Consider the following 26,692-nt stretch of genomic DNA (forward strand, 5'->3'; position numbering starts at 1 on the left):
ATAAGAAATCAACATTTACCTTTATATCTGTGAGCAAGATTAACACTCGTTCTCTTTAACATTGAAGGAAATGTCAGGGTTTTTTCCCTTTTGCCTGCTGAATTATAGCAAGCACAGCCAGAAAAATAATAACCTGCTACCGTCTGATGACACACCGACGCTTCCTGGAATCCTTTCTCCTGTGCATCTGTCCTGGGCTGGCTGCTTTGTTCTGCTGTCCTGTGCTCCCCACCCATTGACCCGTTAGCATTCGTCTCTTCTCCACCCTCCTGGCTCTACCAATAATGTGTTTAACATTTGCTTTGATGCTAGTCCTTGAGGCTTTTCAAAATCCTTCTTGGAAAGTACACCATTAAAAAGAAACCCTTTGGGGAAAGACGGGGAGGAAAGCTTAAGCAGAAAGTGCATGTGCTTGTGTATAATAAACTCCTCTGTGTTTGTCTTGCTGAAAGCTTGAAGATGACTTAATGCAAACCTGCATTGCTGGAAATAGGGAATAAAGACTGTGCTCTCCTAAAATACAGCTGGGCTAATTCAAAAAACTCTGACTTGTTGGCTGCTACTTGTGCAAACATCTGCATATTACATTACAATAAAGTACTAATGAGCTGTCAGATCAATAATACAGATATTCCCAAGGCTGAAAGATTGATGATAGCTTGTCCCTATGTATTTGCTTACTGCAGAGACCACCAGTATGGACTAGCATGGGCCAAACGGCTCCATGCCAGACACTGTGGAAGAAGTTAAAGATAACCTGCAATAGCTTATAAAATTTACTCTGCAATTGTCTACTGAGTGTAGCACATAGCATGAATTGAAACAGTATTCAGCCTTCACATGCCTAAAATAAGACTTTTCAGTATTTTTCCTGTGGGTTAAAATTACCAGAACAGTAAAGAACATGTAATACCAGGAAGGACATCTTATTTTTCTTTGTTTTTCCTCTCATTTTTTTTCCAGTAGATTTTGTTTAACCCTACATACAAATAATCACGCTTTCCTGTGCATTGCTTTTCCATTTTTGAGTTTGGAATGAAATGCATGGTTTGCCTATGTATAAATATTTTTAAGTTGGATGTAAAGGAGTATGAGGTCTCTGGATCTGTATTGGCCTTGAAATAAGTTAAAGTTGCCGAGGTAAACAGACACACTTGAACTTGCAGTGACATTGCAAAATATTGGTGGTTGTTCAGACAAAACTGGATTGCAAGATGGAAGGGAAATCAGTTCATCTTAAGTTCGGTAATTTGCTAATCATTACTGTAAACAGTGTTTTTACTTCTTAGTATGATCACAAGACAATGCATAGCCAGTATTAAACCAACGCAGATACAGAAGATAAAGGCAAAGCTTAATCTTGGTAGGATTAGTGACTCTAAACTGATATGACTGAAAAAAACATTGAAAAATGCTGAAGCTAGGTAGCTTCGGGGACAAGCAAAATGCCTTGCCTGGTAATTTTCAAAAGTCTTTAGAGACACTGATTGCACCTGGAACCTCTGATTTGATTACTGAAATAAAAAATGCCTACTGTAGTAGCCTCATCTGTACTTTAATTAAGAGCTTTGTATTTAAATATAACCATCTGATCCCCTGAGGTTATTTTTAAAGTAAGCTTCTGGCAAGGCACCAGTGTGGTAGATTAGAGGCTTGGAATTGAGGGAAAATCATCATTCAGCATACAGTTTAGAATAATGTGTGCATATATACAAGTATATACAAAATCATGTAATAAGATACAGGTCTGGATTTATTAAAGCCAAATGGAGAGAGATTTCTTCTTTTAATGTTCTTGTTCTCTTTTAATATATGCAACGTACATATTGCACCACAGTCTGACTCATGTAAACACCTTAACGGCACAATCAATCTGATATTTTCCATTGAAAGCTGCATTTTTTTTCAACAAACACAAAAACTACAGCCATCAACTTAGCTGTCTGCATCTACTACTCCATCTCACACTGGCCACTGCATGTGGTATGGGTACATCAGCTCGCAGTTTACCAGGAAGCACACCAGCATGAGCTGAACAGCAGCAGTGACAGATGAAGCACACTCATGGCAAGCGAGCAGTGGGAAGCAGTGGGGGTGGCAGACTGTGGGTGTCAAGGAGCAGTCTTAAAAGGGGAGGGTGAAGGAAGGGCAAAAGACTTGTATAAGACACTGCAGAACATAAAAAGCCAGGTAGCAAGGGATTTTTCTGTATCTTATTTGAGAAAAGAACTTACAGCTTCCAAATTTTAACGGGCAAGCGTGTGCATCCATGGGGAAATCTTCAAGCTGCATGGGACACTCAGCAGAGATGGTCAATCTGCGAGGAAGGAAAAGAAAACCCGTCATTTTTTATCGGCACCTTCCCTTTAGGCCCTTTGCATGTGAGTGCTGACACAAGCAAGCTTTTCCTGATGGCTCCTGGTTCCTGCTGAAAGCACAGCTGCCCCCTGCTAACCCGAACAGGAGATAAACCAGGCCGAGAACAGTGCTTGTGGGCCTGATCTAGTGCCGCTCAGCCTCACGGACTGGTTTTTGTTTATGCAGGCAGTTTCAGTAAGATCACCCTTTCTTATTAGTACATGCTGGAACTCCTGTGCTGGAGCTTCTGCCACAGACCTCATTCTTATCTGCTTTGTGTAGGTACTGCCACCAAACCAGGAGTCTGACTCCTCAGTAAAGCACTGTCACGGACACAAAGAAACACTGACTTCTCCTATCGTAGCCACTGAAAAGGGCCTAGTAATTTAGTTCACCTTCCTCTACCCCAAATTCTCCTCATACAAAATGGGGAAATACTGCCTGCCTTCTGCAAAGCATGTTTGAACAAATGAAAAGTACTGTATACAAAATAAGCATTACTACATTTTTATGACAGACTGTAACAGCATCTCCCAATCTCCAAATACCTTTTTTTTTTTTCTAAGTGAAAAAAAAATCTGCCTGGCTATGTGCTTACTGCTGTGTATTGCCATAGTGAAATGAATGTTCTGGGTACTCCCACCAAGATAAGCATATAGTACTGGAGTTAGTTTCTGCGCAAATCATGTGGTATGGGGGCAGTCCACTTCGGTTCAACATCCTGTGAAGTACTGTCAGGAAAACATGACTGGGCCATTTACCCCAGGATATTGCCTGGGGAAACAATTTTGTCCCAGACTGCCCTGACACTATGTGGGAACTCTTGAGCTATAGTGGACATATGGGAAGGAGAGGAAAAACCCTTAGAAAAAGCAGACACATCCCATGGATGTTCTGTCTGATAGGCAGATCAAGCTGAATGCAAATAAAAGTCTGAGGTAAATTTCTGAGCACTGCAATATATCAGTTATACCGATACCAGATATATCAACAGAGCCAAAGCTGAGTTTACTAGGTGTATGCAGCACATAACACAATGAGAATCTATTTTTAATTAGGCCATTTTGATATTTTCTTGGTACAAATGGTTTGCTTGGGATGGTGAAGACACAAATCTCATTTTACATTATTAACACCCATATGCCTTTCTCACTTAACACAGCTATCCCGTCTCAGAAGCGACAGAGCAGAGACAAAGCACCAAGGACTGCCTTGTGCAGGGGTAACGCAGGGCTCTGCTGGAGGGGAGCCCTGGTTCCTTACCAAGCTGCTTCCCAGTGGGACAAATCTCTGCAACACCCTGCTACCAAAATCCACAACACCCTGCTACCAGCACGTAAAAGTATCCTTTCCTATCACAGTAGAGTCATGTAGCCAGACTGCCCAGCTATATGCACTCAGTGCTACCACACCGAAGTGAGTACTCTTGCTATGAGAACTCCTGTCCAAAAGGACCATAAAGTGTGACAATCTGTCTGTGTACAGATGGCACGCCGCTTAGACAGTCCAATTCAATACAACACAATGATGCCTTACTAGGGCACTCAGGCTACATGGACAATAAATTGGGGGAAACAGCTCCACTCACTGCCAACACACAGAAATTCTGGAGCTTTACCAACAACTGGAAATGACAAAATAAGCGCGCAGAAATGTAATAGTATCGTTGGCTAGGGATCATATTATGAGGATGATCTGGGAAACAGGGAGGGAAAAAGGCAAAATGCAAACAGTAATAGAAGATATAAAGATAATAAACCATATAAAGCAAAAAATGTCCAGCTCAGAACAGAGATAATGTATCATTTTGTAAGAACAGACAGGAAGTCTACACTATAGAAAAGAAGTAAGTGAAGCCTGAGATACCTGCCCTTAGGCAAACCTGCTCTTGGAATATATTTTTATAAAGGAAATTTCAAAATCACTAAAATATGGAGTTGTCTGCAGAGGAGACTACCCTTGGGCACCAGAGCGAGCAAAGCCAGTCACTGAGAGTGCTACATGGATGAATTTACCTATCTGGTGCTAGCAGCATCCTGTCCAGAACCTGCATGCTTTTCATAAAAATTACTTTAACAGGTACCTGAGAGGCAGCCTTCAACCCTTCCTGTGCATTGCTATATCTTCTGTATTAAGCATTGCAAATTTAATTTGCTTGATAAGTTCAGAAACCTTGCTCCAAGAGCCACAATAAAGCTGACGTTTTACTGCACTGTCTCTTTGTCTACCAATGATTCTAGCATGTTGTTTCATAAAATCACAGAATGGTTTGGGTTGGAAGGGACCTTAAAGATTGCCCAGTTCTAATCCTGCCATGGGCAGGGACACCTCCCACCAGACCAGGTTGCTCAAAGCCCCATCCAGCCTGGCCTTGAATACCTCAAGGCTGCAGCTTCACAACACTTTAATACACAATACTTCTCATCTGCAAACGTCGAAGGAAGCGATCCCTATATCCATGTTACCAACAGAGCAGCTGTGGAATCAGGAAGCTAAATGAAGGGAGATTCAATTCAGAATCATGAATAAGACCTTCTGTTTCATCTGAATGTCCTATATATTACAACTTGCTGCCTGTATCTCTGGGGAAAAAAAAAAAAAAAAAAAAAAAAAAAAAAAAAAAAAAAAAAACTCTTACGTGTAAAGAGGAGGACTGTCGACATTCCTGAACTGTAATTTTGGGTAAGTTAAGATGAGGTGCACAGAGAATGTGACCTGGAACAGGCTGCCCTGGGAGGCTGTGGAGTCTCCTTCTCTGGAAATACTCAAGGCCCATCTGGACGCCTACCTGGGCAACCTGCTCTAGGGAACCTTCTTTGACAGGGGGGTTGGACCCGATGATCTTTTGAGGTACCTTCCAACCCCTACAATTCTGTGATTCTGTGATTCTAGTGGAATTCAATTACCCCACAGCCCAATAAATAAATAAATAAATTCCTGCCTGTATTAAATGAAAGGGTATCAACTACAGCTGGAAGGCACTTTACTGCCAGAACTTGTCTCAGAAGCTGCAATATGTCTCAGGTACCAGTGCTATTCTTGTGCCCTCTCTGAATTCCCCATCCCCCAAAAGGCAGCACATCCTTTAGGATGACACCTGGTGCTATCTCCTGGGTCTAGCCCAAGTGTAAGGAGAAACGAGTTTAGCAGCTGCAAATGCACTAGGCTACAGCCTTTCCTTTCATTGCATGGATTCTCTGAAATATGGAGTTCCTTTCGCTGGTTATCTCTGATACCTGCATGTTTCTTTCCCTTTCCCATGTCTCCATCCTAGGGCCACTCCGAATCTGGCCGTCTTGAGCAAACGAGCTGGTTATGCCCCTTATGTGCTAGTCCTAGGAGCAAGCAGCTGAGCCTCTTATGTAACTTTAAAATGCTTGGTGAACACTCCCCTGACTACCTCTTACACAGTGTGCACTACCTGATGCTGATGCAGGGTCTTGTAAAGGGGAACACAACAGAAACCTTGACTGTGCATTCTGATATATTGCATAAATGTCACCACCCTAAATTTCTGCACAGCACTCTGCATCCAAGGGTAGTCATTTTTCATTAAAGTGTGAGGACCTGAAAAACAGCACCACTGTTTGACTGTGGTCAAAATTGACTCTTGGTTCAAAGAGACTGGATTTTCTACTGCATGCAGGAAAAAAGAAGCAGCACAGCAGCCATCTCTTACGGTGTCAGGGCTGGAAGCATGGGTCACTGCATAAAGATTTGCTCTTAAGTGCAGAGTACAAAGTACAAATTCAGATCATAGCTCCAGGAGTCACAAAGAAATTGGTGTCCGGGTCTGCTCCTTCAAATATCAGCTGGGGTGATATTTGCACACTTCTTTTAGCATTGCGTCACAGGTTAGGTACCCTTTGCATATCCCATCTTACACAGCTGATTACAGTACAGCTACTCCCAGCTTGCAGCTATTGCAGGAACAGAAAGGAGGTCCTGGTATGCAAATATAAAACAGCCTTTGTATAATCCTTTTGACATGGTCACTCCAGAATGACCTTACTGTGCACAGTTACCTGAGCTAGAGACAATCTCCAAACCATGGTTTTTCTGTCACAGTACAAGCACTGTTCAAACTGCAGTCCTTTCAAACAGAAGCATTTAAAAGCTTCCCTCCTCCACTATCATTCTGTCTTAATAAAAGCTCTATGGGATTAGTTTCACTCAAACACAGTTTTTGACATGATTATAAGTAGCTGTTAAAGGTCCATTACAATGGGAGGATGAAACACCGATTTTACTGAAGTTAAAGGTAAAATTCTCCCTGACATCAATGGGCCTGATATTCACCCAAAATATGTAAGAAACCGTGGTTACGGCTGCTGATTTATTATTAACTACAAAATTTCACTTTCATAATGCTCCGAATACTTACACTGCTATTCAAAAGGTAATCGTTCAGCAAAACCCTATAGCATACCTTTATTACCTGAGAATAAAAGTTGTCTACAAATTATTTCACATATTATTCATAATTGTAAATGAAAGTTTCATCAAGCCTATATTATGTGTTGCCTTTACTTTAAGAACATAAAATGATCACCGATGTTCTGTTTCAACGAAGTACACTTTAGATGCATAAAATGAATACCCTTTTAAGAAATATAGCAAGACTTCACAGCAAGACATCTTCAGTCCATAAAAGTCACCTTCAAACATTTCTTCTAGAGAATTAAGCATGCTGACTCTTTCATGAGGCCATTCCTTTTTAACAGGCGAGGGAAGAAGGAGGTGTGCAATGAGAGAATAAATGCAGATGCTTGGGACCCAGTCACCCACTGGGTGTGCTACAAGAAGAGACAGGAGTTCCTTGGCAGAAGTCTTGGAGGCACAAGGCACCCTGTCCCTTGAGACACTTTTACAGGGCACTTCAGGGCTCTCCTCACTGATCTTGCAGTTGCCCGAGGTGGGCTGAAGGGCACAGTGCAGGTATTAAGGGATGGGGAGAAGAAGGACGGCGAAATTTCAGGGATGCTGCCACATATTTCTCTCAATGCAAGGAGCATCTACTCCTACTCTTGGAAAAAGAGTTGGGAGATTGAGCAAAGCTGTCATGTCTCTGGCTCCCTGGAAGTGTAGAAAACACTTTCTGGAGTATTATTTGCAGCTGCCAGGCTGCAGAGTGGACTGGTGAGGGCAGTCACCTGCTTGGAGAGCTAGCAGACAGCCATGGCAACCTGCTTTTTCTTATCAGCTACTAGGTCTAGTATGCAAACAAACAAAAAATAAAGAGAGAGATTTAGGGGGAGAAAGCAGAAAGACAGAGTCACCAGTGGCTTTCAGAAGTAGTTAAAGCAAGTGTTAAATAACTGAAGAGTTACTGATGAAGGTGATGCGTGGGAGTTGCGTCTTGTTGGCTCAAGGGTACTGGAGTCAGGGTGACATGAGGCTCTCCTGCCTGCCTGCCCGCCCTAGTCCCCAGACCAACTCAGTCTTCTGAGTTCCTTGCTTTTGTGCACTGCCCTTGCCTCCAATTAAAGGAAGCATTTTAATGCTTTGCTTTGGCCCTGCCTGTGCTGGCAACCGGTTACTATTGTGGGGCTCAGGCCCGAATGGATGCAGAGAAGCCAAAGCGTCCTTCCCATCATGAAGCTAGCCACAACCATTTTCCTTAGAAAAGGCAAAATGTTTACTTGAAACCCACCTCAAAACTACCTCAGCATCTCCCAGGAATGCCAAAACAGAATTAGGTGAATTCAGCCTTACCCAAGACACACCCCACCCAAAACAGCTGGCTGGTTCTCTGCAAAGAGAGACTTCACTGTTGGGACAGACCCTTTCGCTGGAGGATCTAACTCCAGAAGCTTCCCCAGGTGCCTACTCTAACGGGACCTCAGCAGAACAGTTCATGCCTTGGTGGCACCTCTGGTACACACCCTTGTTCACTCACATGGATAACAGAAAAATAGTCTTCTTTTTTTTTTTTTTTTTTTTTTTTTTAACTGAATGCATTGCTAAGTTTGTGAAATTACTCATGTAGCCTTGACTCAGAATGCATCTACTCACTCCATTCTCCCACTGGGAATGGGAACACTTTTATAACCAAACTGTTATTCCTTTCAAAGGGTTTTAAAACAAGATTTGTTTCAGACCCCAGCAGAGTACACGTGTAGTCCAGGGACCTGATGCCTCCCTATATTCCTTAAGTAAATGCATACATGTGCTAATATGAGCATCTATATCTATATACATAGACCCATCATGGTTCTGAAGGACTTCCCTTAAAAAAACACTGTGGATGTGGGTGATGGTGGGATACCTAACACAGTAAACAAGCATTGGGACATGGATACACATTCAGTTCTGGTACTGATGGCTGTAGGGGTCATCCTGAAACTTACCATTGGCTGGGTGACCTGTCTGCAGCACGGTTCAGGGGGAGAGAACTGATTGCTCTCAGTATTTCAAACACCACCATGCTCACAGAGCTCCATCATCGTGTTGGATAAGTGGCCAAAGGAGGATTCAAAGCCTTGTTCTGCCCCTCTTTGTGGGACATGGAGGCAGTTCTTATTTATAATGCTGTTTGTACACTCACTTCCTTGGGATCACCATGTAAAATGACCACAGAACAGAAATTAAAGCATTGAGCTGGAGTGAGGAGATCTGCAGAAACTTCAGTCTTGGCTTATTTCTCTTTCTTAATCACTCTGCCAAGATACTACCCTTTCCCAACTTTTCTGTGTTGCAGAAATGTATTATGTTTATGTGACACTGAAAAGTACTTTGGAAATGCCAAAGAGCACAGTCTATGGAAGACTAAGAACTCCAATTACTGATGTTTTTCTGAGCTGTGAATTCAGAGGCATGGTGTACTTGGCAGCAAAACTCATTTTAAGTGAACCAAATCCTTAGCATAGCTTATGCAGAAGTGCGAGAACAAGTCTTTAATTGTCTACATTAACTGTGCTGAAGATTAGGTTATCCCGAGATGGTCTGAGGTGGAGGGGATTGATCTCAAAAACTGTGCCACTACAGGAATGACATCCCTGAACACAGAATACCTTGACACATCCCAAGCACACTCGTTGATGGGGGCAAGGAGAGATGTTCAGCCTCTACAAACAGGATGTACTTAGAAAGACAATGAAACAACCCATAGGGCACTTAAATTATCTGATTTTGGTGGTGATTTGGGAAGATACAGAAAGAACTGTGGGGATCGTGGGAAGATATAGATTTTTATCGTTGGGATTGGTCTATTCTCCCACGTGCCTGGTGATAGGACAAGGGGGAGTGGGCTAAAGTTGCACCAGGGGAGGTTTAGGTTGGATATTAGGAAGAACTTTTTTACTGAAAGGGTTGTTAGGCGTTGGAATGGGCTGCCCAGGGAAGTGGTTGAGTCACCATCCCTGGAGGTATTTAAAAGACGTTTAGATGTAGAGTTTAGTGATATGGTTTAGTGGAGGACTTGTTACTGTTAGGTCAGAGGTTGGACTAGGTCATCTTGAAGGTCTCTTCCAACCTAAATGATTCTGTGAATCACATTTCCAACTCCTGGGAAAAGTTTACAGTAGGGGTAATACCTTTCATTCTACGGTATTTAATCAATATGGATAAAAACAATGAATGGAGCACTGAATTTATGCTTATGTATCCTTGCCATGCAAATCCAAGAGCAAAATAACTCTCTTTAAAATAAATTTATTTTTATCAGATTAACTGGTGCAGTCAAAAAACCCCAAGTTTTTGGGCAGTTAATACCTTCTTTAGGTTCTCTGCCTACAAACCTTACTTTCCTAGAGAAACTTTAGACCAATATGGCTATACTATAAATGCTATACACAAAATGCATAGTGCGGTATCACATCTAGTTGACAGTTTCATTTAAAAGTCTCTTCAAGTGATTCTCCTTTCTGGTCCCTTATACATGATGAATACTCCTTGACACCCAATGAAGACAGCCTTCAAATCTCTCCCCTTTAGTGTCTTCTATTTTTACTTAATTCTTTAATTAAAAAAAAAAAAAATCTAGCTGGTACTAGCAATACCAATAGCTCATGCCATTTTTGATATAGGTAAAATGGGAAACAGCATCTCAACCAACCCACACTTCGCTATACCGTGCCACATATTGTCCCAAGTCCACACGTTACATGTCTCTACCATGATCACCTAACCAGCATGGCCCTTTGGTGGCATGTTCAACCATGCGCCAACCGCAAGAAATATAATTGTTCTCGCAGTGTGGTGTAAGGCTGAACTACGGGCTTCTCTTTAGCTCACAAGAGAAGACCATCCCAGCTGTTGGCAGAACCAGCCAGTGACAGCAGTGTCCGGTGTCACACAAGGGGTCGCCTGAGCCTTGCTTTCAGTGGGAGAAGACCGAAGTACACGAGCAACAAGGGAGAGCAGAAAGCTCCAGGCTCCAGCACATGCCATAGGAAATGGAGGCTGAGGACTATGATGGATGCAGCACAATGCACCTGCCCTCCAGTTTTGATGCTGCCAATTAAACAATTTGATCAGCGCAGATTTTCTGACTGGCCAAAGGGGCTTTTGTTCCTCCATTTCTGTCTGTCAATATGGCACACATCCCCCCCTTGGATGAGTGCCATTTGGCTGCACAGCCATCCTTCCTCCCAGTTCATACAGCCTTTATATTTGTACAGATAGGCACAAAACCACATGCAGAATTTCCTATAGAACAAAAAAAATATAATTAAAGTAAAATGGATTTAGAAAGTAATAAGGGGTGAGGGGAACCAGATGGACAGTACCAGCTTGTTTGGACTCTCTTACATCAAGACTGGGATGCACATGGTAGGATGGGTAGAAGGGTTTTTCGTTTGGCAGCCCCAAACACAAAGCTGAAATCCTTGATTATTTTCCATGGTTCGGATGAACGATCTAGAGTTCCAAAACATTACATTACAGTTTCCTCTCAGCAACACACATTTAACCCCAGGCTCCTCTTATTCACTTCACATTTCTACGTCCACCTCCCAGGCCCCTCTCATCAAGATCTCCTGCCTTCTGAGTATGTTCCTCCACACTTCTGTGTGAAAGGGGCACACATCAAGTGATTTGATGATCTGCTCTTTCGCGTGGAAACACATGATCTTTACCCTGCTCCTTCACACAGAAGCACATGCATATGCATGTACACATACACCACAGAAAAAGGCCAGCTCAGTGACACCTTCAGAAGTGACAGTAAAGCAAGAGCAGATAAGATGGGTAAAAGACATAATTCTACCATGTTCCAGCATTGGACTTTGCAAATGTAGAGATGGCATTTTGAGTTTTATTGATGATGAAATCAATTTGCATAGTTAATGTTTTTAAGATGCACAGTTAGTGCCAAAAACATAGTAGATGTTTATTATTTTGACTGAAGAGTGTTTCTTTATTTTCCTGACCTTTTAGATGAATCTCTAAGCCAGAACACAGCATTTTTACATGGACAAGACATGTGACAAGTTCATTAGCCACTGAAGAGGAGACTATGGAGCAATCAGACATCCTTATGAAGTCTGAACTGAGCTTTCTAAATAACCCAGGGTGTTATCTCCCCTTCTGGTCTCCAAGTTTCCTAGCTCAAATTCCTGACAGGAGTATACAAAGGGAAGGCCACCCTTACTTGCAGAAATTCCTCCTAGGTTTTTACATTGGGTAGTGCATATAATGGACACAATCTCTGGACTTTAGCTAGAACCTGGTGAAAAAGAGTCGCTTCATAATTTAGAGCAACTGGATAGAAACAACAGTTTGGAAATTTTTGAATTATATAAATATGACTATAAGATATATATTTGTGTATATATTTTCTGGAAATTTTAATTTAACAGTAGCGAACAGAGTAGTCAGGCTGAACAACATCATAAGATATGTTAACATAATAAGACCTCTTAGAAAGTAGCTGAGATCTCCAAAGGCAATGTCTTAAGAGAAGGCAACTTGCTGCCAGTGCTACAGACTACTGGTTAAATGACAGACAAACCATATGTATTTCTTCATCCAGACTGCCATACCAGGGCACTTTCCTGTAGAAAGACCTGAAGAAGGCAAGTGGAAAGGAAAGGAATGGGACAACAAAGACTATTCCTACCCAAAAAGAAACTAGGAACCAGCCCATTGCATGACTTTACTCCACTATACATGTTAGCAATTTGATGAAACCTTCAGAGAAGGGCAAATTACCATGAATTTCCTACAGGGTAATAACATGCTTGTGTTATAACATGCTTTAGGAATAAATTCTCATTCCACCATAATGTGTTCATCTGCTCACATGTTTCTGAAGCATGTTAAAGCAGCATGTTAGACCTCAGATGCCTACACCGCAACCTGTATCACTTCCCATTTATTTCTGAGTGACCATCAGTACAAATGTTCTCCTCAAAATCCTTTCACACCCATTTCCTGCAAAACCATATCCCATGCAAGCCTTCAAATGCATCTTCTCGATCCCCAGCTCTTGGCTCAGACATGGGTTCCTGGCCCGCAACAGCACCTAGCTAGCCTCTGGCATCCCTCACCACACAGCCCTTTCCTCACCAACAAAATTCTTACCTAATAGGCACCACAAGGGTTCTTCCCTTCATCAAAACTACCAAAGGCAGGATTGCAATTTATAGGGGTTTCTTTTACTCTTCCTACGATGCATTGTATTCCCTCCTACACCCACCTAGACAAAAGTGGAGCAGTGAACCCAATTTAAGTGCGCTCACAAGTGCTGCGCTTACACAGCCTTAGGCTTTATGTTGCATGGAAAGGAAACTGTGAAAGTCCTCCACAACACCGCTGGAGGGCCAGCTGCTACCTAGAACATTCCACAGCCTTTAGTGGCTTGCACACCAGCAATCTCCAGTCTACATGAGTATGGGGGTGGAAAACCCCTATGGAAGTAAGTAAATGGGATAGGATTCGTGTGACTAATCGTTGACAACAATAGCAACAGTAGCATCCCTAGGTTCCTCTTTCTGCCACTGTGAAAAAAAATAACAGGAACCCCCTTAAGCATAAGTGGAGAGAAATAAGCATCCTTCATACTGAAGTAGACATCTACAATAATGCAGACAACCAACTTCTTAAAATATTCCCTCCCTTGAACTGGGAGCAATTATGAGCCAAGAGGCTGAGCTGCAGCCATCAGCGTTACAGATGAATGAAATTAGCTGAGGTGAATCCCACCCATACGGCCTGGTGTACTCCACCACTGTGTATTACAGATCACTCATTGGCAGGCTACTGCTTCAGCACAAGCATAAATGTACTTCAGGGGATGGTATTTCCAATTAGGCAGATGAAGATTTTAATTTCAGTTTAAGTGAACCGACTAGGGAGTTCACTGCAAAGTTTTGCTTCCCTGGTGATAAAAATAAATAGAGTAGCCAAAACAATTCTTCAACATCTAAGAGGTACTTCTGAAGTCCTGAACAGAACCTGGGACCTGTCCACACGTTTGGGCAAAGAGAGAGTCACCAATGCAGCTGTGCTTTCCTGCTAGCAGCAGCAAACGGTACTTGGCCTAGTTCATTTTTATAAAATGGGAACATGACTGAAATTGTACCGTCTCACCCCAACAGAAAGATAGGTCTGCGTCGGTGCTCAGCGCAGAGCTGAAACTAAAGTTGGATCTTTTGTAACCCCTCAAAGTCCAGCCAAACATCTCCCTCATCCAAAGATGGGCTGGCCCTGGTTTGGGTTTTGTCTTTTAATCAATTTTACCCTTGCTGTGAGAGTTCCTGTCTTTGTGATGGAGATCTCTGCAGGGCTCTGCCCACTTTTATTACCAGCAGAATAGGCTATTGTCATGCACTCCACATAGGGACTATATTTGGGCAGGTAATAATTGCCCTTTTTGAATGTATTACACCACAGTCTCCTCTGATGCCTTTCCCTCCATGTGGGTAACGCCAGCTCTGGATTTTTCAAAACAACAAATCTCGGTTCCTTAAAGGACAACTTTTGAGAAATGGGGCAACGTGCAATAAAATCAAGAGAAACTGGAACTGATAGGGCTGGTGTTAAAACAAGAATCCTGCTAATACGCTGCGCTCAGGGAAGGGCCCTTCACTTTGTATATCCCTATTTTCTCTTGCTCTGTCAAAATCTGAATTGATAAAAAGCAGCTGAGAGTCCTTGGCACCACAGCAGTTTTTCACCACTCTGTAAGATGCAGCCCAAAGTGAAGAAATTATTAATTTTTTTTTCTTCCAGCTTCAGGCTTTTTGAAGCTTGAATATGAAAGAAGAGGCAGCAGGTCTTTAACATGGTGAAAGGAAGTGTGTGTTTGTATGGTTTGATAGCTCCTAATTAGTTTTGTAATATTTATACAATGCCCAAAGCATTGCCAGATCCTTTTCTGTAAAAATAAATGGATGCATAAATGAAATCTTCCCTCTGAAATGAGAACAACACACACAAATTGAACAGAAATGTTCCCATCTCGATAGCTGGCTGATTGAAAATTAACATCTCTTTTTAAAGTGTAAATTTGCTGGTCACTCCTCACTCAGGGCCACGCAAGCAAATCTGCATCTGGGAAAGGGCGCCTTCTGGCACCGTCAGCACTTGCAAACCCACACATTTCTCATAGAATAATTTTCCCCTAAAAAAAACAAACAAAAAAATTAAAAAAAAAAAAAAGAACAAGCAAATAAAACCTGGCTTTCCCAATGGAAGCCTTGAAAACATCACTGCGTCTTTGAGTTAATTGGTTTTATTGTCAATAGCTCTACAGTCTGAAATGGCTATCTTGCTAATGAAGTGTTTCATATAGGAGCAGACCGTGTGCTAACATGCACCCAGAACACATGTACACTTGCATGTGCAATTTTAGCGCTCAGTGCTAATGTAAGAAACAGTATTTCCAGCATAGTGAAGCCTGTGCAACGTTTACGGAGCACCCAGCAGCGTGGTGATGCTGCCATCAAGTGGACGGCCGATATATACTTTGCAGAACTGTAAATGTCTTCCATGAATGAACTGTAAAGATAACTGTATTTTGGGCCTGTGCGAAAGATTTTGGAGTTTCTTAACGATGTACTGACAAATGTCTTCAGCTCCCAAGCTGATACAAGATGTGCTTGCAGGTTAATGCTGCAGGTTTAACTGTAAACACTCTCAGATTCTCTGGCAACCTTCAGTTGCCATAATAATATGGGGGAAATTTGTACTTCACATATATGACCAGGTGATATATAAAATCCCAAATTCCAGCAGATGTCTGGCTACCCAGAGGTAGGAAAGGTGGTATGGGGGGTCCCTTCAAAATGTGATGACACAAAAAGATTGGTCAGTACATATAAGCTGTGAGAAAACCATCCAAAACAAAAGTTCAGGTGTGGTCCAAAAGTCTAGCTCTGGTGAGCATGCTCTACCTCATATAATTTCTGGCAGTAAAGGCAGTCTGGTAGCACTTTTCCAGCATTCTACAGCAAAGTTTATCAAAGCTTTTTTCTTTGTATAGACATTCCCCACTGAGTAAAAAAAAGGCTGCTCACTGAGACATTTGAGTTCTATTAGCCTGAACAGGCTACTTGAATCACTGTCCTTGAAATAGAATAGCTTTAAGGAACAAATGAGCTTTATGCTTTTTACAGCACTTATTTCTTAACTAAGATATACTAAATATTTTTAAGTATTTGAAGGGAAAGAAAATTCTTTTTTTTTTCCTCCATTAACAAAGATATTTCTATACAGATAGGTGAAATATGAAGCACATTTACTAGTGCTTTTTACCACAACGCTCTTACTGAAAATAAATAAATAAATAATAAAAATGGAGCTGCAGACAATGCTCCCCTCTAGGGGCAGAAAAAGAATTTGCAACACTCACTTCAGCAGCGTATCACTTGTAAACCACATTAGCGAAATAAAACAAATAAGGCCCACCAAATCAAAGCCCATCGGAATTATTAAGCTATACCATACAGAGAATATTGCTGCCTACAAAATCTATCTAAAGAGCATATTGTGTTCTTATATTCAGGCAGAAGAGTTTTAATAATGCACATTATAGAAGCCTATTTATTACATTTTCCCAGCAAAATATATCCCATCAACTTCCGACCCAGACAACATATCATCAAACGCAATATGCAAAGAATTCTTTTTTTCTTTGTAAGTAAACACATTTATCATGAAAATATATGTACTGACAAGTGCTAAAGCTGGAAGTTTGCTCCGCTGATCAAACTGGGTATATTTGGAAGTCAAATAAGATGGAAGGTCAGCATTGGCTCAGCTGCTTTCCTCCTCTTCATTCAGGCAGCCAGATGCAAGGTTGCAAAAGCAATTCCGGCATCACTGTCAATGACAGAGGGTCCGATCCTCCCTGCACAGATTACTCCTACGTACAGTCTGGGAAGCTCGCAATTCCTCCTTGGAAACGAGGGGAATGCAGAGCTAACCGAGGGCTGTCTCCACATCCCATATCCTGAGGACCAAGCAAGTCTGGTGGGAGCTGCAGGACATAAGGCGCATGCCCCAGCTGGGACCCAGTACCTCCAACCAGCACACCACCACCAGGACGAGAAGCTTTGCCCCCAAAAATCCCCATGGTGCCTATCTTCTTGGGGAAAGCCTCACTGGGTAGTGCTGATGAGCTGGTACCTCCGTGGGGACTTGTGCAGGGCTGGTAGTGGCTTGAGGGGGCTGAGTGAAGGTCATAGACACCAAGGTATGGGTCAGGATGGGCTTCTCCAACCACCTAGTGGCACCGCATCCACTGCTCCCACTGGTGAAGCACCCATCCTGAAAGACTGGGACCCCTGAGGTAGCACAGCTCTGTGCACCTTACAAAAGCAGTCCCCCGACTTGGGCTTGAACAGAACAGGATATACGCTCTTGTATTTTTAAAGTTATTACTTGCAATAGTGGAAAGAAAGCTATTTTAAAAGCTTTGCGCTCCATTTCTTATCACATACACCATGGTTAGTGGGAATTTATTTCCACACACATGCGCACCCCCACACAATACTCTACCAAAAAAAAAAAAAAAAAAAAAGCTACATTTTTTTTAGGCTACAAATGCATTCTGTGTCTTTCTGTAGCCTATAAATACATCAATTCCAAAGAGCCTTAGCCTAGTGTTTTCAGAGAGTGAGTATCCATCCCACCTAACTGCACAAGTGCCTCCCAGAGGTGTAAGTAAGGCTGCTACTGAAGTCCTCCCTCGTCACTGCAGCTGTCATCCAGGCTGTGCACCCAGGTTTCTTTTCTATGAATACCAGGGGAAAAGACGTGGAGGGGGATGATGAGAAAGTCTGGGTCAAGCCCTAATTGCCTAACAAATCAGTGTTCTGCTGCTTTTCTTTAACACTGCAGAACCCAGGGCTTTCCCCCAAAAAAAATCATACCAGCTGCAAATTTGGCACACTGTGTAATGTTTTGCTCCGAGTTGACTGCTAGCCTGCTCTGGGCTTCACCGACACAAGTAATTTACACAGATCATCAGGAATCTCTTCTGTGGCAGCCCCTGGTGTTGTACTAGGGCAGTCCTGGCAAGGCTGGCTTTAAGGCCAGCATTAGCTATAGCTATTTTCACTTTCATCCATCTAAACGTGTATGTGCTTATCCTCACATTGTTTCAAGAGTTTATTATTGCTGTGAGCAATAACTTGGCAAAAAGTGTGAGAAAGAACAGCGATACATATAGCCACAGAGAAAATCAGGGGAAATGAGGTTCTTCTCTTTCTTGTAAACATTACCTCTATCACATCTAAGCCTTTTCAGCACTAGAGCAGTTACAACAGTGACGGTCTAAAGCTGTAAGACATATAAGGATACCTTACCTTTCCTAAATCTCTTTTCCTCTTTTCCTGTCAAGACAAGGGATTTAAGGCTAGAGTCAAATAATAAATAAATAAATCAGGACAACAACACCTGGAATAAAACTGGGGATGCTCTAGGTGCCTGGATACAGAAGCATAATACCCCAAGCCCCGACAAGCCCAGACAGAGAGAGCTTGGGGCTCCCATAGAGCCAGCCCCACAGAGCCAGACACAGCAGGACAGGAGCACTCAGATTTGCTGAAAACCCCCATTTCAAGGCACTTCAGCACTTAATGCCATGTCCCCAGCCTCCTTGACGGGTCTCAGACATCACTACACGCTCATATAAGACAAGCTTAGAATAGTTTTTTTCTTTCATCTCTTTTCAAGTGTTGTCCGTATGACTACACTCTCAGAGAAAGCCCTGTTGAAGATACACAGCAGTCTTAATTACTACAGCCTAATTACTTTTAATGAGCAAATCACTGTACACTGACGTGGGATTTGGCCCGAGAAGAACTTCAGACAATCCTCTAATGTTACTGATACTATATCTAATATCTAGGTTATGCAATAATGAATCTTGACAGTATCCTCTAATCAGATGAGGAGCACAACCCTGAAGAACTCAGATGCTGATTTGCTTCTATGCCAGTGTAATGCACTAGCTTTGTTTTCAGGAAAATACTTGCTAAAACAGCTCCACAGAGCTTCTAACATACATTGTTTATCCCTACAGTGATTCACCTTTTAGCACAATTAGCGAAATTGAAAAAGTAATAACAAAAGCTTCAAGGGTTCAGGATGTACTGCCCCAGAACAAGATGCCAGTCTCTGGCCTTTGGGACGGTTCTCCTGCAATCAGCACTGCAGCTGCAAACACAAATAGTAAGAGAGAACAGATCTTCACCAAAAAAAAAGCTGGACTGAATCATCAAATCTGTTGAGAATATGCCTTCCATTTAATCAAAGGAAATATTTAAGCACCAGCAGTAGTCAGAAGCCGCAAATTAATTGGTGCTTGGAGGCAGTGATTATGTTTTCCACTTTTCTTGATATTCACACAAATATGTGTGAAGGACTGGTTGCCTGGCTCTACTATGGGTGGGGGAAGTGGCATGCCCCACCAGTATTTGCAGACTAGTTGGGAAACCGCATCAGGAGAAATGAATCCAGGTTATTACCTCATGGTATACAGCAGGGTGCCGTCGTCCTCAAGGCGCAGAAGTTTGTTTGGGGTTGTCATGTTGTGAGCAATAGACTTTTTGCCATTGTGGAAAAAAGTGTCTGGTGTCCAAATCTTGCTGGCGAGCAGATTGTTAAGGGGGAGGCGCTGCATAGGACCTTTGAATCGAAGTCTTTCATCTTTCCAGCTTTGTCGGAAAAAAACATCAATGGTGTATTCCTGGCACAAAGAAACAACCGGGTTATGGCAGGGTCAGAACAGCAGTGATGGTTCTGAAAAGGGCTTTAGCCCAGTAAATACAACCGAGTTGGGAGCCACATGTGGGAACTTACCATCTCTGTGTCTGACACAGGACCAAAACTTGTAACATAGATGTCTGTTTTCACCTGTGTTATTCTCTCTGTAATAAATATAGGCTCTGAGTCAGTAATTGCTTTAAGATGCAATTCGTGCTTCTGATGCATTTCTCTTTTAACAACTTCTGAATCACTCCAAGATCCCCAAAAGATTAAAATTAAGAAGACATTTGAGGAGGAATTTCTTCCATGATCAAATGCAAACATCGACCTTTGAGAGCCCGGGCTCTCTGCTTATGATCAGTGGAAAGAAACAGGCCCTTCAAAGGTGCAATTCCCCTGAATGACAGCTTTCGATGCCTGCCACAGGATGAAACGAAGTGTGCCTTGGAAAGGCCTATTTCCCTCTGCTGAACTGGGTGATTTTCTCAATGGCAGACATCTACATTATAGATGTCCAAAGCTAGGTGAAATTAATTCCACCCTCAGGACTCTTAGGTCTTGCTGGCATCTTTTCAAACCCAGGACTAATTTAATTTAAGGGCAGAAATTTCAGAACTTTGTTATGTAAGATAGGAGCATCGAGCCCTATTTTCAAGTATCTCTGTGTAAAGTGAGAGGAGAAGGAGAGAAAGGAACGAAAGCAATGTGTTGGTCTCACAAGAGGAAGCGGTGGGGGTAGCCAGATTAAAAAAGGGCCAGGAAGAAACATAACAGATGGTTTACACATGGGAAGAAGATGAGAGAAATCTGGGGGAAAGAGAGCTGAGGGAGGGCTCAACAAGGTTAGGATGGCAAGTAACTATTCACATGTTACGGTTTTAAAATAGCTGCTGTAGAGGTTATCGAAATGACATATCAATAGAGATTTGCTGTAGCTGTCTAAATACGGATGGTTTGAGGTTCCGTTTTTAACAGATTTTTGTCACTGGCATAATTTTATACATGCTGACCAGCTAAGGAACCCTGCAGCAACCTGCTAGCACCCTGTCTCGCTCACCTTAAAAGAGAGAAAAGGAACCCAAAATGCATTCAATTACAGAAAGCATGCATCATGCGTGCTCTCCTCATCCAACCTCAAAGGGTTGATGACTGAAATAAAAGGATGTCAGTGATCCCTGTACGGAGCCCTGCTTGCCAGGAGACAAGTCTGTTTTCTGGGCTACGTTTAGTTAATGAAACACCTCTCTCTCATTGAGGCTGCACCAAGAGCAGGTGCCCATACATGAGGGTGGCAGGGGTCACTGTGTGGGACCATCGCCCACGTGGTTCACCGGCCACAGGCAACATGTTATTCTACCTCCGAGTCCCGGGCGCAGCCGGTTGTCATAGCCATCCAGCAGACCATCCAAGATCCTGGTGAATATGGTAATGTTATCATTGGCGTCCTCTTTTCCTGGTGCTGTCGGCGTTTGCGAGAATCTATTTCATGCAAAAGAAAAGAAACACATCAAAAGCTGCGTCAGCTGCAAGGGACCTCAAGGAAACATCAAGATGAGAGCCTCCGAGCTTTCTGCCCTCTCCCCTCCCATTTCACCTGCTCCTGGTTTTTCCCAGGCTTAGTTCTTCAGTCTCAGGAAACTGCGTCAGCTCATGGCAGGGCTGGAAGAGCAGCACGGGTTTTCCTGGAGACGCTCCCTCAAGTCCACCTGAAGGTACTCTTTAATCCTTACATGCCAAACAGCTTCTAGTTTCCACACGTTACGTAACTTATCCCCAGAACAAAGGACAAATTCTAACCTCCTTTGAGGATTACGAACTCCCACTGCATCCAAAAATCCCACCCCAGATATCACTGGGGTACCTGAAGGGAATACTGCAGCACCAAGACAACAATTCTTCACGTCTCCTCTCTCTTCTGCATAAATTAGCCCCCACATACCTTGTAGTATGCAAATAACAACAACATGTAGTGGGCTTTGCTCCACATATTTGCAACAGATTTTTTTTTCTGCATTCAATCTGAATTTATTTTTTTTTCAGTGAGTTATGGACAGATGTATTTCAGACGGAGTCCTTCGAGACAGCAAAATATCAATGATATTTTATTTTAAACTTGTCTGCTCAGGTACCCAAGGCTCAGACCTAGAAAGCTGGCTTATATAGAAGCACCTACAAGGATTCCCCAGCTTACAGCACAACTAAAACTTGCATTTTAAAATCCATTTTATTTTAATTTAAAGACGCTCAGGAAAATCCCCTTCCTACTAATGCCTTTGCTTACCTCAAGAACAGATAAAAGACACGTAAGTTTATCCATAAACAGGCTTCACTTGCAGCAAGCAATAAGACCCTCTTAAGATGGCAAGTTTTCTCAGACTAGGTGTTTATTTAGATTTAAATCTCTGCTGAAACCGCCAAAAAATGCTTCATCTGTGAAAGAGGGCACATCACCCCACTGGTAGCCATACCCTACCTTATGCACCCTACTGAGGTACAAAAGCCTCTTACACTCTGTTAACCTGACCTCGATGTGAACTAGTGACTCAGAGATAAAAAAGATAATAATCCTTGTTTATTTATCATCAATCCACAGGGAAATAAATCTGCAAATAAACAGAGACTCTCCAAGCACTCCTCTGAATAGATTGCCTTGCAGAATGCCTGTAAAATATGCATGATACTTACCTAGCAGAACAAGATTTATAAGAAAGATAAGGGACCTCAACTTGTACCTCCACAAGGTTTACACTAATGGGACCTTGCTGACACCCATGCACTCAGCCTGGGCACAGCCTGGAAGTTTTTGGGACACAAGATGAGCTGCTGGTGGCCACATAACCCCCCGCCACTAGTCAGACCCAGATTTGGGGACCCACAGTCCTGTGTCTGTCCCCACTACATCTCGTGTGCCTCTGCTGGAAAAAGAAAGTTTTGCAGAGCCTCTCAGGAAAGGGGGCAAGGCCAGGCTGGTCTGATTCCCAGAAATGCTGAAGCACATGGAAACTCTTGGCCAAGAGTGGCTCCTCACAGCATGAGTGAGGTTGCCAACGCTGCCACCCTCAACAAGCTCATCACGGGGAGAGTCCGAAGCCACCACAAAAGGACATTCCCTTTGCTGCAGGCAGATGTGCATCTGTGAATCTCACCCATTTTTTAGGCTGTCCCATCTCTCTGTGGTCTGAAGATCAAACTAATCACCAGTTTTCTCTGCTGTGCAACAGCATTGCAGACATGTTTGACTAAAATGATATGCGGTTAATTCAGTGGATGCAAACTGATCAAAGAAACATTATACATCCTTGCACGCTGGGCCATTCAAAACAAAAGAATGGCCCAAAAGAATGGTGGGATATTTTTTTGTCAATCATATCCAAACGGATTCACTGTTTATTAAAGGTGTTACAGACACGTGGCAACTTAACGAAAAGGGGCAGGAGATGGAAGTCACACAGGTTCTTCCTATGCAGCTATCATAATTAAAGCTTTGGTAAAAGCACTACTTAAAACTTTTCTCAGTTTCTCTTTAGCCCGTTTTCTTGAGAAAGACACCCGCATCGTGCTGTCTGCCTGTTCCACCGTATCAACATAGGAATACTTTTCCATTTTCCAATCCATCTGACAAAGAAGTGGAGAGATCAAACTTCATTTTGTTCCCACAAGTTTCATGAGAAGCAGTGACTAGACAAGGGGAGAGAGATCTAAATTAGTGCCTCATTAAGTAAAAATGTGAGGTCAGCAGCCACCTATTCCCTCTGGCTCGCTGACTGGGCCAGTCAGCATGCATGTAGCTCAAAAACAGCCTCAGCAAAACTAGCCCACCTCCTCCCTGCTAATTAAGAGATACGGAGGAGACTTGCAGGGTGATTAGGAAAGAGACTGGGAGAAATGGACCGGAGAGGTAAAATGTAGGTATTGCAATGGGAGATGGGAACAAGGGATGCCAAATGTGGAGCTTGGGTTATTGTAAAAGTACGGTGCCGAGGACACAGCACACAGAGCTTCACTAGTTTCTCTGCTCTTGAAAAAAGCTTGTTATTTTTAGTGCTTACGTCTGAATTCAAAGCCAATTGAACTCAGAGGAAAGATTCCCATTGAACTATTTTTGGGGAGACGGGACAAAATATATCTAGTTCTCATAACCTCTCTTCTGCATCTAACATGAGTAATTGATGTTGCTTCTTTCTATCTTGGCTACACACATCTTTCCCCAGAACATTATACACACCCCAAATACTGAAATACTTGTATAGCCCCATAAGCAAAGCTAATTAATAGATGACAAAGATGGGGAAATGACTACCATGAAGACTCATAAAAAGTCAGCACCTCATCTGCAAAACAGCAATCCAATTTAGATTTGGCAGATCACTTCACCCAACATCTGATGCTGAATTTCAGAGAAATGTCAGTATTATGTGAAGTTGCGTCTCTACATGGATTACTGTTTGCCATTAATGCAAATGTTATTTTTTATTTCATAGAAAAGTTAGGGTTTTGTTTGCATTTCTGAGATTGCTGGTAAAATAGCAATTCACCTTTTCGGTTTAAGTGCTGAGGTTGTCTTTTACGACATCAGAGCTTTAAGAATGGACTGGCAAAGTTGCATGCATTGTTGTGTATTAGATACTATAGCTGTATGAATGGTGAGAAAAGAGGTGATATCGTGAACCAGTTGTTTCCACACATGTAAAGGTTAGGTTTTATCAGCAAATTAGTAGATAAGCACATTATTGTCTTGCTGCAATCAAAAATGTTTTTGAAGGAGACATTTTCAGTTATGGAATATAAATAAACCTTGAAAAGAACCTTAGGAGATGCTAAGAAAATTCAAAGATAATTAAATTTAAAGCTCATTATTGAACATAAACTAAACCAACCAGGAATACTTCTCATTATATTTATTTAATACTGCAATTTCATGGTGACTCAAAAAATCAGAAGCTACAGAAAAGGCCGTCAGTGTAAAATCTAATAACTCTCTAAAGATGCTCAGCTACCTCTTCTGATGAGTTCATCGCTTACCATTTTAAACATCGTCTTTTTTGCTATCTAGTCAAAATCGTGACATGTTCTATTCATAGCTCAGTTGTAATAAGAGGAAAATGTATTGTAGATATTTCATGATTTTCCTGAAACTTTAAAAAAAAAAAAAAAAAAGTAAGACACACTAGAAAAATAACTGAGGAATATTTTGCAATTTAAAACTCTTTTTTTTTTTCTCTCTCTTTCTCTTACAAGTAAAGTTTCCAAGAACTTGCTTTAATAGGATTGGGAATTATACAAGAACTTGAGACAAATTAACAGTTTGTGGAGAAGACAGTGGAGAATGCATTTGCACACTTCTGGATACTGTCAGCTGGCCAGATATCAAAGAAAATAAATATACTTTTCTGAGCAGGCTTCTTCCCATCCCTTTCTTACAGATTCTTCAGATCCAAAAATGCTGATATTTTGTGAATTTGAGCCCTGAAAATTCAATACTTTCACAACAGATGAGGATACGGGAAAGAGATGACAGAAAATACTGAAACTTTAACAGTCCTTGCAGATGTTTTAAGAATAATTTCATTAGTTTATTTACAAGGAGCAGTATTTCACTACCTGCTGGGAATAGGCAATTTATGAGCAGTGTGACAAAAGCCTGCATCCCACAGGGTGGTATCCTATCACCCTCACCCCTCTTACCCCTTAATGTCCATTACAGCATCCTGAGCTTTTCCCCGAGGTGTTACACACCTCCCAGTACACCCCGCTTCCCCCAGCTGCTGAAATGCAGGCTGGCAGAAAGGCAACACATGTGGGATGACCTGCAGGTAGCACCTGCTACCTGGCCAGCCAGCCCAACGTTGGCAAAATGGTGATGCTCAGCAGAGGGATGAACCTCTGCCTTTCTCCCCCGAGCAGCAACTCCCTTGCTTTTCCAGTTGTGGGAACTGGCTGACGGGTTTGCAAATCTATCTGGAGCCACGGAGCAGGAAAGGAACACAGGATACAAAAAAAAAAAAAAATGAGCATGACCATGTAAGCATATGATAATATTCAGAAAATGAGTCTTAAAAATCCTAGGAAGAAATCCCCAGCATCTGTGACTACTCAGAAAGGCATAACCATCAGAACAAACTGCTCAGGGTTGCAGAGACGAACTTTAAGCAAATGCCACAGCCTGAAGGAGAGGTATGTTTAGACTAAATAGTAGGATTATGTTCTCAGTGATAAGGACAGTGAGCTAGTGGGAAAGTATGTAAAACTACAGACCCGCTGCAGAGAGAATTCTCACTGCGCACGGAAAAGTGTTGCGTTGGCTAGAGCTACGTTTAATTGGGATCTTCTGTTTCCCGTGTTTCTACTATTATAAATATTATTAGCAGATGGTGACTGAACTGTGGTTACACCAACAACATCCGTCCCTGCTGGTTTAGGCTCTCGGACAGATTTCTGAAATCGCATGCCTAAAACGCAAGCATGCACAGGGACTGTCATCAGCTTGTCCCCAAAAATGTCCCCACATGCAGCCTGGGGCTTGTAAAAATGAGCCAAGGCACAGTGATGCTGGTCAGCATGCTGCTGATCGTGTGCCACCTTGTCCTTGGGACATCTCCTTGCTAACCAGCAGCCTGTCACCCATCCTCAGGGCTGGGAAGGGCAAGATGCTCAGCAGTGCCCCAGCACCCACAGCATCTGCCAGGACAGGACCTTGCACAAACTGATTTCCTCCCCATGGGATGCATGACCCCACGAGTTCTACCTCACTACGTTGGTCTTGCAGGGCATCAGTCTGAAGGGGGTGGAATCCAAACAATTTTGAATTTCCACCGACCTGCTGCCAGGAGAGCACCCACTTTCTGCCTGCTTTTGACAGCCTGATCCTTCAGACCTTGCAGGCATGAAACTGTGACTGAATTCAGTGCAACCCTTCACGTAAAACAGATGGAAGGAATCAGACTCCCGTCCCATCTGAAAACACTCCATACAGTTATATTTGATATCTAATTATTGTCTAACCCTAATGTGCTCTAACTTTTGTTTAGCCCTGAAGTGGTCAGCCAGTTGGACTAGATGATCATTGTAGGTGCCTTCCAACTGAACTATTCTACTCTACTCTACTCTATTCTAAATAGTTCACAGTTGTCTGGAAGGTAAATATCTCCAAATATTTCAGTAATATATCTTAACTCAT

The 26,692-nt window shown here is 42.4% G+C and overlaps 1 protein-coding gene across 6 annotated transcripts in view; it reads right to left on the reverse strand.

The window, feature by feature from the left end:
- GABRA5 (gamma-aminobutyric acid type A receptor subunit alpha5) overlaps positions 1–26,692 on the reverse strand; it is a 57,712-nt gene that overhangs the window by 27,096 nt on the left and 3,924 nt on the right. For all 6 annotated transcript variants that reach the window (XM_040535594.1, XM_040535577.1, XM_040535585.1 and 3 more), the window contains 4 exons: positions 20,873–20,994; positions 19,609–19,676; positions 19,275–19,495; positions 2,235–2,317 (listed from right to left, as the gene is read on the reverse strand). In XM_040535594.1, the coding sequence (XP_040391528.1) occupies positions 2,235–2,317; positions 19,275–19,495; positions 19,609–19,676; positions 20,873–20,994 (494 nt within the window). The remainder of the gene's footprint in view (positions 1–2,234; positions 2,318–19,274; positions 19,496–19,608; positions 19,677–20,872; positions 20,995–26,692) is intronic.

This window comes from Cygnus olor, chromosome 1, assembly GCF_009769625.2.
Source record: "Cygnus olor isolate bCygOlo1 chromosome 1, bCygOlo1.pri.v2, whole genome shotgun sequence".
Classification (NCBI taxonomy): domain Eukaryota; kingdom Metazoa; phylum Chordata; class Aves; order Anseriformes; family Anatidae; genus Cygnus; species Cygnus olor.